Source organism: Centroberyx gerrardi, chromosome 9 (assembly GCF_048128805.1).
Source record: "Centroberyx gerrardi isolate f3 chromosome 9, fCenGer3.hap1.cur.20231027, whole genome shotgun sequence".
Classification (NCBI taxonomy): domain Eukaryota; kingdom Metazoa; phylum Chordata; class Actinopteri; order Beryciformes; family Berycidae; genus Centroberyx; species Centroberyx gerrardi.
In genome coordinates this window covers 31,240,351-31,260,708 of record NC_136005.1, presented here as the reverse complement: position 1 = coordinate 31,260,708, position 20,358 = coordinate 31,240,351, and the positions used below count along the sequence as shown (strand labels likewise).

Sequence of the window (20,358 nt, the reverse complement as noted above, 5' to 3'; positions counted from 1 at the left end):
CTCTGCACCGCTGTCCGCGGTGCTGAACTGGACGACGGTCGAGACCAGAGGTTTGATTCTCTGCCCGAACCCGAGCTGGGTCGGGTAGGAATTTCCCCTCCATTCCTCGGGCCCCCGGGCCGGTCTCGTGGTCAGAGATATAACGTCTTTTTTTTTTTTTAATAATAATTGGGGTGGGGAGTAAGCTATTTGGTGTGATAATCAGAATGTTATATGTATATATAATTATAAGAGATGCTGTTTCATTGAAAAAATAAGGTTCCAGAGTTGTAGCGGTGATCAAAGAATAATCAACTGATGAAGTACTTTTACATTTGCGTCAAAACTGGCCCTAACTAGTACTGATCAGCCACTTGACCTGGTGTGTGTTGTGTGTGTGTGTGTGTTTGCGTGCAGTTGAGAGCCCACGCTGTGGATCTGAATGGCAATCAGGTGGAGAACCCCATTGACATCGTCATTAATGTCATCGACATGAACGACAACAGGCCAGAGTTCACGCATACCACCTTCAACGGCTCTGTACCAGAGGGATCCAAACCTGGTAACAACACAGACACACACACACAAACCTACCACTGACTTACATATTTTGTTTTCAATCTACTCATGTGTTTGTGTTCGCTTGTTGGTTCATGTATTTCCTCTCGTGTTTTGTTCTTTTTCCCGCAGGGTCCTTCGTGATGACAGTGACAGCAGTGGACAAGGACGACCCAAAAACAGCCAATGGGATGCTCCGATACAAGATCCTATCCCAGAATCCCCAGAGCCCTTCCTCCAACATGTTTACCATTAACAACAAGACCGGCGATATCATCACCGTTGCGGCAGGCCTTGATCGGGAGGTGTGTGTCAAATCCACATGGACCCTAAAAAGGTCCCCAAAAAGGACTGTCCCTTTCGGTTGATTATACCCCTATATCCATCCGAAGGTGGCAGATTAGCTATGTGCGTTCCATCTGCGGTAATTTGAGAGATGTGGTGGTGTGTTTTCAAAGCATTTCACCTTTTCCCATGTGGGTACTGTGATTAAATCTTGCGCAACCAACACCAGGCTCTTGAAAAATAGGTAGACAAACGTACGTGCTTTTGTCCACGCTAAGCTAGTTGGCTGTAACTCGGTAGGCTATTCCACACAGCTTCCAAGTTTATACAGTGCAAATCCTCAGGAGTGTAGGAGCACACAGGACGCTGGGGACACAGAGCGTCCCCAGTATCCTCTGTGTAGGAGGACAGAGGACACTGGGGACGCACTGGACACAGCAGTTTAGACAGTTCCATTCGAACGTTCTCTCTCTCGTCACGGAACTCCGCCAGCACTGCCCGTTCCCACCAATCCTAACTCTATTTTTCCTATTTTTTTGCCTTCATTGGATAGTTTCAAAGTAGAGAGAGATTGGGAGAAAGAGAGGGATGACATGGGACAAAGGTCCTGGGTCAGATTCAAACCCAGGACATTGCGTTTACATGGTACACGCCTTAGACCACTGAGTCACCAGGACGTCCGTATACAACTTTTAAATTGCAATAGAGATAGGCCTCTGGCTGCTAAATCCTGGGTGTTAAAGATTACAGGACAGCACTCCTTTAATTTATTTGATGTTTTGGGCCAGAAGTCCTTCAGCATGCAAATTTGCAATGACAAAGAACTCTTTAGATCTAGATATCTTACGGATCTGTTAATAACTCACCATTTTTTACTTTAATTCTCTGGATAGCCCTTTCCCTTTTGCTTGAGCCTTAGGAGGCGATTGCAGACCTGATAACAGAGAGTGGCGTTTGTACTCATATTTTAGCTTCAACATATTGTTTCAATCCATTTGCAATGAGCGTCTGTATGTTTGCTCTGTGGCAGGGAGCTGAGTTCCAATTTCACCAAGACCTTTACCCCTTTCTTTCTTCTGTGATTGTCTTGAATGTTTCCCTTAACGTAAAATTAGAAACATGTTATTAGTTGGTATATATTCATTAAATTTAGCAGTCATCTGCTCTTTGAACACCTTATCATTCAACATGAACAGCATAAACAAAGCCAGTGGTGGCATAATAGCGTTTCAACAGGGGGTACCATGCTGTAATTATGAATTTGGCTTTGAACAAGCAATCAGCTGTGCCCAGAGATGATGAACCCATGCTCTCCCCGCTGTCTGCCTTTCTACTTTCCCACTGTCTAAATAAAGGATAAAAACACTAAAGGTGAGTGTAGCACAAACACTCCATTTAATGAAGTACAGCTTAACAGTTTTCAATTATATTTTTCTCTGCCCGTTTCCAGAAAGTTCCGCAGTACACGCTGATTATCCAGGCCACGGACATGGAGGGAAACCCCACCTACGGCCTGTCCAACACCGCTACCGCTATCATCAGGATCACTGATGTCAACGACAACCCCCCTGAATTCACCACAGACACAGTAGGTCTCGCACAAACACACACACACACCAGAAATCGAATGGATTGCTTTACAGCACAAAACAGGAACAACAATATAAGATAGAGGCTGCCAGTTATCTCCACCTTGGTCTTATTTGTTAACATTGCACCTTTAAAATGTCTTTCTTTGTTTGTTTCTCTGCCAGTTCTTCGGGGAGGTTCCGGAGAACAGGGTGAATGTGATCGTGGCTAACCTGACGGTGACAGATAAAGACCAGCCTCACACCTCAGCCTGGAGCGCCGTGTACCGGATCACCTCGGGCGACCCCACCGGACGCTTCTCCATCCCCACTGACCCGACCACCAACGAGGGCCTGCTCACCGTGGTTAAGGTGGGCTTTGACCACACACACACACACACACACACACACGCACACACACACACAAACACAAATGCACTGTTGCACCAATTTGTCTTTCTGTCCCTGTGTGGGCTGTGTGGTGTAAAGGAAGGTAATAAGCCTATAGCAAAGACTTCATCTTGGAGTATAAATGATTTAACAATATCAAACAAATCATATTCTTGGTAGATTTTTTCATCCTACATTATGTTTTATTCATTTTTTTGTTGTCTCAGTATGTTCAATTGCTATTATTTTGCACATCCTATACATGCTGTAATTCATAGATTTTCATGCTTGTCATTCATGTATTTCTACATGGCATATCAATTGAAAGAATAGAAAACACACTCATGTTAGGAAAAAAGAAGAACATAAACCTGACATGTAGTACCATCCCATATCTGGACTACCAATCAGTTCCGCATTCAAAATATTTACCTACATTTACGTTAAGAAAATACATTTTTGTGTTACGACCCCAAGTTTTCATAAGTGGGCCAAAAATAACCCAAAAATAAAATGCATTCTATATGGAATTTTATAGGAACCTTTCATTCTTATTCATCATTTAATTACCATGCACCACACTTCAAAGTGTCACCACTCACAAATAAACATATTTCAAACATTAAATCATTCTTCTGAGGACCAAAATATAATTTACTACCATTTTTCTGATAGTAAAGACGGAGATTGAGAGATTACAATTAAAAAACATTGATTCTAGTGAGTAATTTTTGACCCACCCATGAAAGACTTTAGGTTCAAATAACCTGTAATCAGTGAAATCAGCTGCTGTAGTGTTTAGGTGGAATGAAAACCTGCAGACTCTTGGCCCGTCATGGACCATGGTTGCCCATGTCTGGCCTTCATGGAGATCCGGCCTAACGTTTCACTGTTATCACCTCCTCCAGCCCATAGATTTCGAGCTGACCCGCTCCTTCATGCTGACCGTGGAGGCGGAGAACGAGATCCCGCTGGCCCGCGGCATCCAGCTGCCTCGTCAGTCCACAGCGACCGTCTCCGTGCGGATCCTGGACCTCAACGAGAGTCCGGAATTCAGCCCCAACCCCAAGGCCATCAAGCTGGAGGAGGGCCTGCCCGCCGGCTCCCTGCTCACCACTTTCACCGCCCAGGATCCTGACCGGTTCATGAGGCAGACTGTCCGGTAAGGAAGCTAAGATTTTTTTTTTTTTAGATTATTGCGGCCAAAAATGATCTTCGTAGCAGGTTTTACTCAAAACTCTGCAAATTGCATCAGATTTGTTATGTTTTTTGCAGTAAATGCGGGAAAATCTACTAAAAGGATACCAAAAAAATAGATTTTTATAATTGTCTCCAAATAAGAGTCTGTTGTTCATTCTGAAACTGTAAATAGTGGATGGTAAAACCCTAAACTCAGTTTACCCTTCTTTTTATTTGCTGAACAGACTTTATCCACCTTTTAGGTTAAAATAAGTCTTTATGACATAAATGCATAGTACACATTGTAGTAAGTAGTATCAACCTGATAGAAGTTATAGGATAGGGTCTTTAAAGGTTAAACATAAATTAATGTTTCTCTAAAAATGTCATTGATTTGTGTTTCTATTGGTGGTAAATCTTGCCTGTGTTTCCTACTTGGAATTCCAAGCTGAAGAGCCGTTCCATTGCATTGTTCCAAATTGGAATTTCATTAGTTTTGATTTGTCATTCCCTGTGCAGAGAAGATTCCCCACCAGTAACCATACTGACGGCAGAATTTAATTTAGGCAAACAGGGCAAATTTACGGCTTCTCAATTAGCGGGAATGGGACTCTCTTCTCTGTTGCAGCCCCACTTTGTGAATTAGATCTTAGCTTGCGCCGCTTTAAAGGAGGAGAATTTTACTGTATCTTTTTTAGATCCTGCACCTCTAACCTACCAGCACGACAACAACTAGACCAAAGAGAGCCTGCAGAGAGGGAGGACCGCTGCTTTTTGTCCCCATCTTTCTTTCTTTTACATCCCACTATTTGTTTCTAAATGTAGTGCCGAAGTCTTTGTAACCTAGCAACAGCCAATGGTGGACGCACGCACACACAGACACACACATAAAGCGGGTGCATTGTGCACTATAGAGTGGGCCAGAGAGAGCCTGTCTGTTCCCCATTTCTCTGATATGTTTTCTGCCCTGTAGTTTCTGCTGGTTTTACATTTATTCATAGCTTTTCTAATCTTATAAAAAAAAAAAAAACATTCCTTATTCATTCCTTAGAGAACACAGCATGTGTATCTTCATTAAAAGGCAGCTACATTTTATATTCGTTTATATTGAAAAAGGGTTGTGGTCAGATATAAGGACACCACATTTGGACTGACGGACGTTTGATATAATTTTCAAATCGATTAATAGAAGAATAAATTCTGGTGTAGCTTTCACAAACATGCAAATAAATGAGCAGTCCCTTTCTTTGGAGTGCTGCAGCCTCCGTATATCAGCTCGCCGCTAGCTGTTTGGGCCAGGGAGGCAGATAAAGAAGCCTTTCTGTTGCCGTTTCTCATGCTTTCTCTCTCCCTTTTCTCTATCTGAATCCAGGTACTCTAAGATGTACGACCCTGCCAATTGGCTGGAGATTGACCCGGTTAACGGTCGCATTTCCACCATCGCCATCCTTGACCGGGAGTCTCCCTACGTCAAGAACAACCTCTACAACGTCACCTTCATGGCTTCTGATAACGGTGAGATGCGAGGGCTGTGTCGGTGTCCTGCAGCCCCCCATACACACAGGTGGATTGTGTTCGCCGTGCCTCATTGGTGTCTCAAAGGATTTCAGTTGTACTGGTTTCAATGGCAGTGTCACAATAGTCAAGCTTTTTGCAGGGTTTCTGCAGGTTTTTTTATTTGATTTATTTGATCATTTTAAAACAGGTTATGTACAATATAATGTAATGCACCCAGTTAAAAGACAATCAAGGATAAAACACAAGAAAGTACAAGACTTATTTCCATTGTGGTCCTCTAGTCCAGTGATTCTCAACCTTTTTCATATCAAGGACCCCTAATTTAGTCCACATTAGAGCCACAGACCCCCATTTGATGAGATTTTGTCTCTCAGACCCAAATCTGAGAACCCAAATTTGTCCAGAATTCCATGACTATCTGTATTGCAGGTAGAGAGATAACAAAGAAACTATGATCAAAACAGTCATTCTTCTACATTCTTCTACGTGTTCACTTCTTGTAAATTAAATAATGCTGAAGTTTAAACAATTTGCTGGGGACCCCCTGGAACGCCCTCAAGGACCCCCGGTGGTCCCCGGACCCCACGTTGAGAACCACTGCTCTAGTCCAAGAAGGCTATAGGCATGACCAGCAGTTGAAGTCAGTGAGTCAATATAAAAAAAAAACACAGGCCAGAAATATACAAATACAATATGTCTTAATATAAACTATTCATAAATTCTACACAAAACCAAAATTGTCACCAGTAATTAAACGAAGATGCCATAAAAGCTCCTTAAAAAAGTCTGAAAAACTCTTAAATCCAGTTATTTTTCACCATGTTTCTTTGTGCTGAATGTCCAGTCTGGACTAATACAGAACAGGGTTAGTAGTACAATATGCATTGTATCTGCTTTACTAAACACATTTGGACTTCATAACGTGCATTAGCACTGTTCAATGTTCAAGCAGAACTAGGCTGGTTTGTTTTGTTTCTTCATTTTGGTTTTTAAATAGGTCTTATATTAAATTCCAAGTAGCATTAAAAAGGTCTTTAAAAAATTGGCTTCCTGAAACATGCAGACACTAAAACTTTTCTTACATTGCTTCTTTATGATGGTAAAAGTGTCAATCCTAGACATTATGGTTATAATATAAATGTGTGTTATTGTTTATTTCATTTACCAGTGGCAGGCGTTTTCTTGCTGTGGTGGCACATCACTGTGGATTGAATATAGAGCAAACACTGACCTAGTTTGGGAACCTACATGCCATGACTCCAGCCTGGAGTCAAGCTCTTATTCCAGATGATGGGAAAGAGGAAGACTTCTCCCTGTAGACAACAGGTTCTGCTGTCCAGGTTTAATTACATTCCAATACAGTTTATTCCCTTAATCAGATGTCCTGATCGGGGATGAGATTTTCCAGGGGAGGGGAGGTTTTTAGGATTACATGGAGGGTTTTTTTTTTGGAACAAAGCGCTCCCATTCATTTCTAATGGGGACTTCGTGTTTTCCTGCCCAGTCAGTCCGTCATTCCCGAAGTCTTCCTTTTGTCCCCGATCACAACCGCGCTTTATTGCCGCAGAAAAGAGGATTCTCTGTTCAAAGTGGAAAATTGTTTAAGAGGAATGTCGGGGCAGAAGCAGCGGCGGCGGCAGCTTCAGCGATCCAACCCACCCCCCACCCCCCACCCCCCCTCCACCCTCCATACAGAGACCCCGCTGTGTTCTGAGCTTCCCACTGACAGACGCTCTTAGTACATACCGTGCCCTCGTCTCGCACGCACGCTGCGAGGCGTTCGCATACACGCTGATGCAGAAGCACACACCCAGACACACACAGACAAGCGTGCACGGGAGATTACATGTCTGCTGTGTCACCGGATGCTTCAAAGTTGTCAGCAACTATCAGTTGCCTACTACCACTTGACATAGTGTATGCTATTGGGCTCGGCTTGAACCAAGATAATTTCTGTCCAAACCCAAACCAAGCCTGAGAGGTATAAGGTATTCCGTGTTGCATTTTAACATCAATTAATCACATTCATCTTCAGATATCAGTATAATTACCATAAACAAATGAGACCATCATTTTGGGACTTTCGGATTGTATCCAGATCCTTTTTGATGATTTTTGGATCCCGTTTGCCAATCCTTCTTTTCTTAAGATAGATGAAAAAATGTACGTAGAAATGACATATGTACAGAGTTTTTAAAAACAATTTTGCTAACAACCATGGGGCGGATGTTGCATTATCCTCGCTTCACAAAGCCATGAAATGTGGCTTTTTAAATAAATTTTCACTGCAGCTTCAAACCCATTAGAATCCACCTCAACAAATAAAGAAATGCATAATAGAGGAGCCCTCAAAAGCAAAAATAGTCAATATAATTGATGGACGTAGTTAAAGGCAATCATTTTACACCCCTATACACTGATATTGATGTTGTTATTGATGGACAGAAATGCTACATGTAGCACCTCTAATATCAAGCTGAAGTATTTGCCTGTGATATTTTCTTAACCATCTATGTGTGTGTGTTTGTGTGTGTCCAGGCATCCCACCTGCCAGTGGTACCGGCACCCTTCAGATGTACCTGCTGGACATAAATGACAACGCGCCACACGTCTTTCCTCCCGAGGTGGAGATGTGCGAGAAGCCGGAGCCCAATGCCATCAACATCACGGCCAGCGACCCCGACCTGACCCCTAACGCCGGGCCCTTCGCCTTCGAGCTGGCCAATCGCCCCACGGACGTGCGCCGCAACTGGACGCTCAGTCGCCTCAACGGTCAGTAAGGGATAATGTATTTCAGTTTCATCCCAAAATGAAAATCATGTCATTAGTTCATACGACCACCATCTCAGCCTTCTAACTACTGAAGTGAATGGGGTCTGGTAGGTTAACCAATTTCTGCAGCATAATCCATTACCTCATGTACCGTTATTCTAGGTAGAGGAAACTGGAACTACTTCTGTTTGTGTAGTATGGCAACCAAAACTCTCTATTTATTGGCCAGTTGTAAACAGGATCAGCCCATTCCTTGTTTCAGTTGCCACACTACACAAGAAGAAGTTACCATTTCCTCCTCCTAGAACAACGCTACATAACAAGGTACATCGGCCCTTTTTGGACTCCTACTGCTGCTACAAAATACTTGGATTATGCTGCATGAGTTATTTAGAGATGGGCATTTTTTAAGCCCTTTTTATACCTCTAATCAGCCAGACCCCATTCCAGGGTTCTCATCAAAGAATGTAATAGTAGCGGTGTGCCACTTTGAAGTGAAGGAAGTGGCTGGGAAAATGTGTATGGGGAAAGAGAATGAGTAACTAAGGGTTTGTGTGTGTGTCAATTGGGCATGATCGATTATATCACTATTTCCCGCGATATCGAATATCGAATATAAAATTTCTAGGCTGTTACTAATAATTATTATAGCCTAGAAATTTGATGTAATTTGGAAGAAATAAAATCAAATAACCCCCCCAAAAAAACCCAGGGGGAAAAGCGGAAAAATAAAAAATACAATATACGATAATATCGTATATTTTGGCGGGACCATATCGCGATAAAAAAATTGGGATATCGCCCCAGCCTAGTGTCGATCCATCCATGTTATCGAATTACCACAGTCGCCTATCTTTCCGTTTCTCCATCCATGTACTTACCCCTCCGTCTTCATCTCCTCCTGCTAGGTGAGTACGCCCAGGTCCGTCTGCGTATCGGCTTCCTGGACAGCGGGATCTACGAGGTTCCCATCATGATCACGGACTCCGGCAACCTGCCCATGTCCAACATCTCCTACCTGCGGGTCAAGGTCTGTCAGTGCGACCACCACGGGGACTGCGTGGACATGGAGCGGATCATCGCCGCCGGACTGGGCACCGGAGCTATCATCGCCATCCTCATCTGTATCATTATACTACTAGGTGAGCCTGACACACACACACACACACACACACACACACAAGCAAGCAAACATGAGTCGCCACACCCTTCATTTACTTGCATTCATTCTCCAATCCCTAACCCTTACATAAAAATGTAATGAACCCTTTGGGGAAATTCTATGAAGTCTACGAATGAAAAGTATGAAAACAAATATCAATTACAGCATTTTGAGGGTAATAACAGAACATACTGAGACAAAGAAAATGTCAATTATGTATGATATGAAAATACACCCAAAATGCAAAATATATGCAGTATGAGAAAAACCTTAATCTTAACCGCTAACTTAGAAGGAGGAAAGTGTTTACACCTCTGGTTGTGTTCAAAGAAAGCAAAATTACCATTCATTTTCCCATAGGGGGATTTTTAATAATTGATTATAAACTAGTAACAGCCTGAACTTTAATTATCAGATATTTTGCAACACGAAAGAACATCTGCTATGAATGAGATGAAAAAAGGTATAATCACATGTGAAATAGAGGTGTAATCACGGCAACATGACGACTTTCCCTCCCTATACCTTGACTAGGGATGCACCGATCCGATACTGATATCGGATATCGGTCCCATACTGACTCAAATAGCTGGATCGGGTATCGGTGACAATGGGGCCGATCTATTCAATTCAATTCTATGCTTATGTCTACGTGCGCATACTACGTCATGCGTCAGCAGCGCGCCGGTAGACCCGGCCATTTGCCTTCGGTCCGTCCGGTGGCTCCTCCGGCCCAGCACATGGATGTATTAAACTAGGTCCAGCAGCTCCGGAGGATGCCTGCCGCGCGCAGCGTCTCGCGCACTGAATTCTCGCTCATGGGGCGCTAGCCTCCCGCAGCTAGCATCCAGGCTAACAAGCTAACCTGGCGCCCAACCCTCATAACAGAGCCGGGGTCGGGGTGAGCTGACCGGGGGTCGGTGCTGATGCTCGGTAGTTAAAAACACACCTGCATGAATACTTTGTCTCGGTTATATGTTTAAACTCTCCCGGGTCACCGCGCGGCCGAGCAGGCTGCCATTTAACCTGCTAGGTAAAGTAGTTTTCCACCAATTATACAATCGGCGCGTCCAGCCAGACTCCATTCATAAATCCAAGGTTTACGGGGACTCGGCTGTAGGTCAACGTTGTTTCCTGCCACAACACGATTTAAAGTGTTTTCCGTGTTCGTCAGGTACTGCTGCTCCATTCGGCCGACACATAGTCAGACTAACATACCTTGATTTTTTTTCTGAGGGCTGTTTCATAAAGCAAGATTACCAGTTAAACCAGAGTTATTTCAGTAATTTAGGCTTATTCTGCATATTTTGAATGTTTTGTTTTTACCAAGTTACTTGTTTATACTACTTGTGTGAATTGTGATTTAATTTATCAAGTTTGTTTGCACTAGTTTGTGACTTAATTGTGATTTAATGTTTACATTTTGTTCTCATTTGATGCAGTTGTATTGTTTTATACTGGAATTTTAATTCCTGACCAATTTGTTGCTGCATTTAAAAGGTTTACACTTGAATTGTAATTCCTGTTAATTTTGAAGATGTTTTACCAAGTTGCTGGAGCACGATTATTTATTATTTTAATAATAAATAACAATTGAGTACATTTATATCTATGTATTTATTTGTTACATTTTGTTTTACAAAGTTAGGAAAGCAATGTTAAAGTCAAGCCTGATGTTGCTTTACACATAAAAGAATGATCCCAGTCTCTTCCACACAGTGAGGCATAGCCTACAGTTTATTAATTAAACACTGGTATCGGATCGGTACTCGGTATCGGCCGATACCCAAAGCCCAGTTATCGGTATCGGTATCTGGACTGAAAAAGTCGGATAGGTGCATCCCTAACCTTGACTTTTTGAAACTTTAATTGGTTATTTTACTTCACCGGACCAGACTCTTGTCACATTGAAGGAATGTGACCCAGCTTGCAGCTAGCCTTCCCTTTTGGTTTCAGTGAGAAATGCTACTAGTGCTGACAAGCCATTTGTCAAAATGTCTGTTTAAGCTATAAATTGTCCTCAGTTGGGAGGATTTCCCTCCACTTTTCAATGTATTTGATCCTCGCAGGGATAGAAGTGCAAGTTTACACACTACATGCGCACACGCACACACACCCTCAAGTCCTCAGCCTCCAAAATCCACCCAGATTAATAAGATCAAAGTGGAGATCACCGATCGAGCTCTGTGTCGAGTTTTAAAACCCGCCGATCAAAACAGCAGAAAAGGAGGAGAGATATGAGTTAACGCTGCGGCTTTGTGTTCATGTAAAACAGGGCTTCTCAAAGGTTTTCATGTCATGAACCCCAAAATAGACAAACATTAGACCATGAAACCATCAATTTGATAAGGTTTATCCCGGGGACTCATAGGATTTTAGTTGCGCTCAAATGATGTTAAAACATAAAACAACAAGGCCAGATCAAGAGATATCTGAAAATGATAGTGTTGTGGGTGTAGATCCATTCATTAATGTTATCATGAATAGGGTGAAGGTGGATTTGTTTCCAAAAGTACGTTACTGTGACACAGTAAACTTGTATTTTGCTCTAGTCTCTAGGCTACTCCAAAACACTCTTGTGTCTTTGTTAACTAGCTAACTAGCTAGCAGGCAAATTTAGCAAAGCAGCCATAATGTTAACATGGAACTGCTAGCCATGCTAGCCTCTACTAGATACGTTAACTAGTGTGCTAATCAGATGTATTAACAAGACAGAGATGGTTAGCTGACCAGATACTGTGGTTAGCTAGCCAACAAGCTGACATCATCTAAACACAAAGTGTTTCTATGTATCATTGATGAATTGTTCAGTTCACAGTCAAAACTACAGCAATGAAGCAGTCTATTCAATTCTGTTGAGGCGGCCAAGTCGTATGCAATCAGTTGTTCTCAGCCATGGTCAAGAGCCAAGAGCACAGGACCTCCAATATGGCCGCCAGAGGGTGTGTTACATCACCAGAAAGTGCTTTATAGTGGTGAGAGTCTAACCATTGCACTCTTTAAAGGATGTGCCATTTTTATCACATCTGTGTGTCTTCTTGGGATAACGCACATTTGTGTAACTTTTGAACAATACATTTTAACGCAACATATTGTTTGTAACATATCTTTTGTTGAAAAGTAACAGGTGTGTTGAAAGAAGACACGATGTGTTAAAAAATACACATCCTTTTTAAGAGAGTGATTAGCATATTCTCTATTGGGGATAATATTTAGTGAATTAAGTCCTAGTGAATTTGCTGGGGACCTCCTGGAGCCCCCTCTAGGACCCACTGGAACCTCCTCAAGGACTACCCAGGATCCCTGAGTGGTCCCTGGACCTCATTTTTGAGAACCACTAATGTACAGTCAAGATTGCTGGACTGGAATTAATATTAGCGTTTTTCTTCCATCCCTTTTTCTCTTTCTCTTGCCTCTATCATCATTTCCTCCATCTACACACCTCGTCCTGTAGTGCTGGTGCTGCTGTTTGTGATGTGGATGAAGAGGAGGGACAAGGAGCGCCAGGCCAAGCAGCTTCTCATCGACCCCGAGGACGACGTCCGAGACAACATCCTCAAATACGACGAGGAGGGAGGCGGAGAGGAGGACCAGGTACACACACACACACACACACTTGCAATCTGCTCTCTCTCTCTATGCAACTTGCTCTATCTTTCTCTTGACACTGGTATTACAGTACTTCTGATTGGTGGCTGATTGGTGGCTGACTACTGTTGGGACTCTTTTATCCAGAATGCCACTGATGTTAGTAACAGAAATAGGCTTCAGGCTGCACTTATGTATATCATTACTTAATATACACACACCCTCTAACGATCCACCCTCACCCACCCTGCACACATACACACACACACACACACACACACACAGCATCATAAATTAACCATAAAAGACACTTCCTCGCAATGTGTTCCACCACAGACACACTCAGTCCTCCTCTACAGTTTTCAATCATCTGTCCTCCAGCTAAGATTAAGTGTACAACAAAGGAGGACCTCAAAACAGGATTAATTGCTTTCTGTTGGAGAACAATTTCCTGTGTCCCTCCATACAACTCTTCAGATCTACTCTCCTGGTGCCAAGCACATAAGCTGCTCTGCACTTATGCTGTGAACATTTTTTAACCCTAATTTAGCCAGGCATGTCGACTAAGAAAATGTTTTTTTTTTATTTACAGCAGCAGCCCATAACAGTAGTTGCAGGTTATATATATACATATATGTACACATACACATTCACACCTGCAAGCTGTACCAGTACACCACCAGTCCTGCACAGAGGGCTTTCAAGTGATATAACACACTTTCTGGCGGCCATATTGGAAGTCCACAGCTTCTTAAGCAACAAGCTGAATTGTACCTAAGCATAGGCTATGACTCAGCCTTCTCAACAAAATTAAATAGACATGGTTAATTTCTGTGCTGTTTTTGACTTGGAAATTATAATTTCATCACTGATACATCTGATAAACATTGTGTTTAAATAATGTCAGCTTGTTAGCTACCTAACAGTGGTATCTGGTTAGCTAACTAGCTAACGTATCTAGTAGCAGGTAGCGTTAGTAGTAGTCACATGTTAACATTAACAGAGTGTTTTGGAGAAAGAGGCTAGGCACAAGAAGTAACTACAGCCCAACGTTACTGAATACATCTACAGCAACACCACAACAGTCTTCCTGTATCTCTCTTTTTCTAGCCTGGTTGTTATATATTTAAACTAGGGGTGTAACGGTTCAGGAAACTCACGGTTCGGTTCATATCACGGTTTTGGGGTCAAGGTTTTGGTTCGGTACAGTATATAGGCCTATATCTGGTGCACTGGGCAGGGGAAGTACAATTGCAAATTCCAATCAGCCTCATTCACAAAACGTGCATACGATCAGATTTGATCTTAAAGTGTACTTATGAACGTTTCCATGAACATTTCGGCATTCATCATTTTTTTCTTACCTGAATTTGTTCTTTGGTACGATCAAAATCTACGTGTTTGGAAACATGCGTGGGGCATTACGCATGAAGTGGTTTCTACTTAGAATGCCTTATTCTTTAAGCAAAATCTATTAAAGCAGTTCCAGACCTCATATCAACAACAAAATGTGTTTCCATTTGTAAGCCTGGTGATAATAACCATATTAACAAAGCTATAGGCCGATATGAACAAATTCATAGGCAATTCTATTCAACTGTAAACATAAGTGATTAATTATTATCGTATATATATAAAATCATACATATTATTATATTATTTATTGATCAATAAAGTTCTATCTTATCTTACCACAGGAGAAACAGACTGCGCATCAAAGCACCGTCTCTAAACGCATTTCCCTATTTAAATCGCGAACAATAACACACCATAAACATTCAATTAATTTGTGACGCCAACCTAAACCTCCTACATGTGGTTTCCAGCCGCGACTCGTTGGTGCTGCAGAACAGCAGGGTGTCGTGCGTCAGCGCATATAGGACTGAATGGAAGTTAAATTAACCAGTCTCAAGACTAACTAGTTTTTCTGTAGGTGATCGAGGTTCAGCCTTGACCACATTGCTAAAGCCACAACTGATAAACCTTCAAACCCCTCAGCAGCGATCATATAATTATCATACGTGCACTCGCTCCGCCACAGAGCGAGCGCAGCATACTGAGCTGGAAGGCTGTTGGATGTGCTTGGACACCGCAGGAAGAAAGCTCCTGTCAACACAATCAAAACAAACAGTATTATTATATAGTCTAAAGTCTGAGCTTACCATCAGATGGAGATGCTGCTTGAATTAAACCAGTGTCCAGCTCCGTTGATGACTGGACACCTGACAGCACAGTCTCCATATTATTCCCCCAATCCTTTTGACAGCGCCCTGCCGTCCGCCTGTAGCTAATAAACTGCATCTATTTGGAATTAGACTAACCCTAACCTAACTTAAGTCAAACCGTTTCTTTTTCATTTAATTCAAGGTGTGTGTATCTGATGTTGCAGCATTGACAGCATCAGTAATTTCTTGCCATGTTTTTTTTTTCTCAGTTGTTGTCACTCCACCGCTTACACTTTTAAAAAGTGTAAGCGGTATTTCAGAGTTTGAATTTTTCTTCTTGGGTCTGTTTGCCATTCTCCACCACTCCAGTAATGCTTTCCATTTGCGCACGACCCTTCAGACAGCAGACCTTTTATGGAGTTGCCAGGGCGTCTACCTATGCTAATCAGCATCAACAGGCACGCGCATCCAATTAAGGAACAGGTGGCATTCATCATCAGATACACCTGGAATACGCAAAAATCGAGACTCTGCGCATGCTTCATGAATCCCACGTTGGTTTTGCGTAGGCATGTTTCTTAAGAACAAAAGTAAGAACAATTTAAGAAAAGTTTTGTGAATGAGGCCCAATGTATTTATCTTAAGTTTTCCTGAATGAAAACTTTTTCACTGAAAATGAAAGTCCAGTATAACTAAATCAACAGACTTTCTTTCAAAAGTAAGGTAAATACTGGCTGTTTGTTATTTTAACATAAAATATCCCTGCATTGTAGGCTATGTAGGCCAACAGCAACATAAATTGCAACATAAAATGCAACCTTCAGTGGCTTTACTCCAGGGCATCAACATAAAATGCAACTTAAATTATGTAGGCCTACCTAGCCTACTGAAATCCACTACTGAATAGGGCTACAAATCTTTGCTATAAACAGCCCAAATAGTGATGCGCGGGTAAACCCGAAACCCGCGGGTCCCGCAGGTTTATCCGCGGATGGGGCAGGTTGGGTCGATTGAAGATAATATTGAGAATGAACAGGCGGATTCGGATGTTGACATATCAGATCGGGCGGTCGCAGGTAAAAAAAAAACCTGACCCTCGCATCACTACCCCCAATGTTTTGGTTATTGCTCTGTGCCTGTCTGAAGTCACACTGAGAGATCGCTGCTGTGGGAACAAAAAGTTGTTTTGGTCCTACCGGCTCTTCTCCTGCTGCGTGTGTGACGTGAGTGACGTCGGGCTCTTCTGCGGCGCACTGCCGCAATATCGACATGGAAGCCACAAAATCAAAAGTTGGTTAAATTGATCCAAATCGATCTCTAATGCGCCAATGTGCGCATCACGTCATGTTTGTCATTTGGCGATTCACAGACCAGCAGAGCAGCAGCAGCAGAGTCTGAAAGTGAAACTTAAAATTCCACAATTTGCTCCAGAGGCTACTGCTGTGTTAGTAGGCTAATCCAGCTGTGATGTCATCGTAGATTGACAACTGATTCTGACAACTGATTGGACAGATACTCTCCAGGGAGATCAGACCCACGTGGGGAGTGGGGGGGACACAGAACCGAATGAACCGTGGCACGCATGCGTGACCCGAACCGTGCGTGGCGAACCGAACAAACAATATTTGGACACAGCTCCACAGGTCTCTACTGGACCTCCAAGATACGTGGTTGTTAGGAAATTTTTGACAATTGTATTGAGCATGTTCCACTGGAACAGGGATTAAGTTAGGGGTTAAGGGCCTTGCTCAAGGACAAGTAGTTGAGCGATTGAGGAATGGGCCTTAGCATGTGTGTGTGTGAGAGAGAGAGAGAGAGAGAGAGAGACAGTGGCAGCTGGAGGTCAGTGGATGATTGAGGAGGGAGGATGAGCTCAGCAGACATTCAGCTTCATCTCCCACAATCCCCCTTTGTCCACATACAGTGAGATAGGAACTAGAGAAAGCTAAAAAAAAAAAAAAAAATGCTCCTGAAGGTTAATAAATTTCCTCTAAAACTTAAAGTTACGGGTGTAAAAATGCTCCTGGGGGTACAAGGATCGAACATGGCTTGTTATATACCAATACTGAACTGGCCCCATAAATGTTGAAAAATACAACTCCTTCCTATCAATTTTTGTGAGCATTTAAAAAAAAAGTTTAATTTAATAAACAAGTTCTTCTCCAAAAAACAGCCATTGTCAGAGATCAGGACCTGTAGGTTTGAATCACTTTCATTTCAATCAGTTTAAGACAACAGATATATTTATTGCTGTGGACACTAGTGCTGAAACATGTCTCGGGAGTTACTCTGTGTGTAATATCACAATCGAATCCTCTAAATTTGAAATTCTTCAAAAAAGAAAAACCTCCAGTGAAGAGTAGTGGGAGGCAGGAGAGAGGAGAGTCTGCTGAAATAGTGGCTGTCTGAGGTAATGGAGCTCTGAGAGTGGTAATAAACATTTATCGGCATGGCAATGGTGCAGTGTCACAGGTTCAAGGCCAGAGAGCTCTCCCTCACTAGATATGGACTGGCACTCCTGCTGGTTTGGGAAACGTTGTGGAACACCCAGGAAGATAAACAGTGAAGTGCAGCGAGAAGTACACATGTGAATCAGCAAGTTTGGCAGGGGGTGTTATGCTCCCCAGACGGGCCAGCATGTCCATGTGCTGATGTGTGTCAGAGACTGTAGGATTTTCATTAGGTCCTTGTTGAACTTGTTGAACCTTTATATACCAGGATGGCTGTAAGTTACTGCTCCTGTTGATGCTAGATTTCGCTACTGTTGCAATGGAAGATTGATTTTTCCATTTCACTTTTCTCTACAATTCAAATTGCTTGTGGAAGCGTTTGGCTAGCTAGTAGAAGATGTAAGTTCCCTGGTTTCCTGATAACGTATGTTGTGTCATTTTACATCATTAGATTGTTTGATTTAGGTTTTGCGCATTGTTTGTTGCACATAGGCGATTAGCATTATTCCAAAAGTGAGAAAATGAGAACATGTAGCAGCTCTAAAGCTGGATGATTAGTTAATTTTAACGACACACGTCTTAGCCAGCCAGGCTTGTTTGGGGGATTCGTAAAATATACATAAAATTAGACAAAAAGAATGACCTTTCAGTGGCAGAAGATCTCTATAGGCCTATACATAACTTGTTTTGTTTACATAGGGAGTGAGCGAAGCTAGCCAGTTTTTGTGCTGTTGATTCATTAAGATTGAGAAGTTATGGAATCTACAGGCCATAGAACAAAAACCAGCACCAATTTTGGATTACTAAAAGATTTATCTTCATACTATGTGTGATGCCTACTATTACTTAACATGCTGTATGCTAAAGCGTTAGCATGCGCAGCAGACAGCTATCTCTGTCCCAATCAGGGATCCAACGCCCCCCCTCCCCCCCTCCACCACACTCACCAATCAAGGAGTTAGTTAAAGCTGCCACGCTGAAGCTCAGTCAAATTGATGAACTATTAAACAGCAATAACCACAGACATCATCAATCAGGTGTCTATCAGAGATGAGACAGACCCCATGCCGCTTCCTTAAACATACCGGTGATCTTAAACAGCCGGTGGCATGGTCAAACACATCGTAGCAATCACAGACCATCTGGTACCTGTCTCGGTAATCTTAAATTTGTCAATGTTCAGCCACAACCAGTTGCCTTTCCTTTCACAGAATCCCTACAGCTGAAATTAGCTCTTTTTAATGCCAGATCATTGGCTAACAAATCCTTTTTGGTTAATGATCTGATAATTGAAAAGAATTTGCATTTAATGTTTTTAGTTGAGACCTGGCTAAACAGCACTACTGGTGTAGCAACACTGATAGAGGCTTGTCCTCCAAACTATAATTTTTATCAGTCAGTCAGACAGAACAGGAAAGGAGGAGGGATTGCAGCCATTTTTTCTACACAGTTTGTGTGTAATGACATTGACCTGGGTGAATTTACATCATTTGAATATCTTGCTCTTGAGCTCAAAGCAGAATTATCAGTGCTCATCATTACATTGTATCGGCCACCAAGATATTCATCACTGTTTCTGCAGGAATTCTCAGAGCTGAACTCACTTGGTATCACTAGATATGATAGATTAATCCTGAATGGAGACCTGAATATTCATATCAACAAAAAGAATGACTCCAAAGCTATGGAGCTTGTGAATTTACTGGACAGCTTTGAACTTACCCAACATGTAAATGAAGCCACTCATCAGCATGGTAACATTCTAGACTTGGTAATAACAACAGGGTTAAACATTGACAATGTTTCAGTATTAGAATTACCTATTTCTGACCATCACTGTGTGTTTTTTGATGCCAGCCTAATCTTAACAAAGACTAAAAGGGATTTTTTGGTTCAAAAGAGATTCCTCGATAGCAAGGCTGAAGCAAAGTTCTCTAATGTTATGAAATCATTTGAGTCATACAGCATTGACTGCTCTTTAAATGACATGGTTGAAAATTTCAACAATACCTTGTCATCTGCTTTAAATACTGTTGCTCCACTAAAGGTTAAGAAGAGGTCGACTGACAGAATCTCCCCATGGTTAAACAATAACAGTGTTAATGAGATTAAGAGAAACTGTCGAGCAGCTGAAAGAAAATAGAGGAAAACCAGGCTCACAGTTCACTGTAATATATACAAAGAAGCCATGACTGTCTATAACAAAGCAATACGTCTAGCAAGAAAGGATTACTTTTCTAGGATTATTACAGAGAATGCTGGAAACTCTAGAATATTATTCTCCACTATTGACCAGCTACTCAACACTGCCCCCACCCATCCGCAGTCCTCTGCATCAAATTGTGAAGAACTTGCATTGTTCTTCAATAACAAAATAACTTCAATTAGAACCAGCATTGCTGCTGATGTAAACACAGGTGACCTCAGCAAACCCTGTAAAGAAGATGTAACCATGGGAAAATTCACTTGTATTACACTAACTGAGCTTTGCAAGACTGTCACCGAGTGTAACTCCTCCACCTCATGTATTGACCCTGTACCTACAGCATTTTTTAAGCGGGTGTTCGATAGTGTTTCAAGTCATGTCCTGAAGATTATAAATACATCCCTTCAAACAGGCATCTTCCCAGATGCATTCAAAACAGCTGTTGTAAAACCCTTACTAAAGAAACCCAACCTAGATGGTAATGCACTGACAAGCTATAGGCCGATATCCAACCTTCCATTCATTAGTAAGATACTTG

The 20,358-nt window shown here is 42.1% G+C and overlaps 1 protein-coding gene across 1 annotated transcript in view; it reads left to right on the top strand.

Moving 5' to 3' along the window:
- LOC139912854 (cadherin-2-like) overlaps positions 1-20,358 on the top strand; it is a 68,159-nt gene that overhangs the window by 40,757 nt on the left and 7,044 nt on the right. The window contains exons 6-14 of the mRNA XM_071900776.1: positions 397-541; positions 670-842; positions 2,273-2,410; positions 2,577-2,762; positions 3,689-3,942; positions 5,332-5,474; positions 8,016-8,249; positions 9,158-9,391; positions 12,866-13,005. Of these exons, the coding sequence (XP_071756877.1) occupies positions 397-541; positions 670-842; positions 2,273-2,410; positions 2,577-2,762; positions 3,689-3,942; positions 5,332-5,474; positions 8,016-8,249; positions 9,158-9,391; positions 12,866-13,005 (1,647 nt within the window). The remainder of the gene's footprint in view (positions 1-396; positions 542-669; positions 843-2,272; positions 2,411-2,576; positions 2,763-3,688; positions 3,943-5,331; positions 5,475-8,015; positions 8,250-9,157; positions 9,392-12,865; positions 13,006-20,358) is intronic.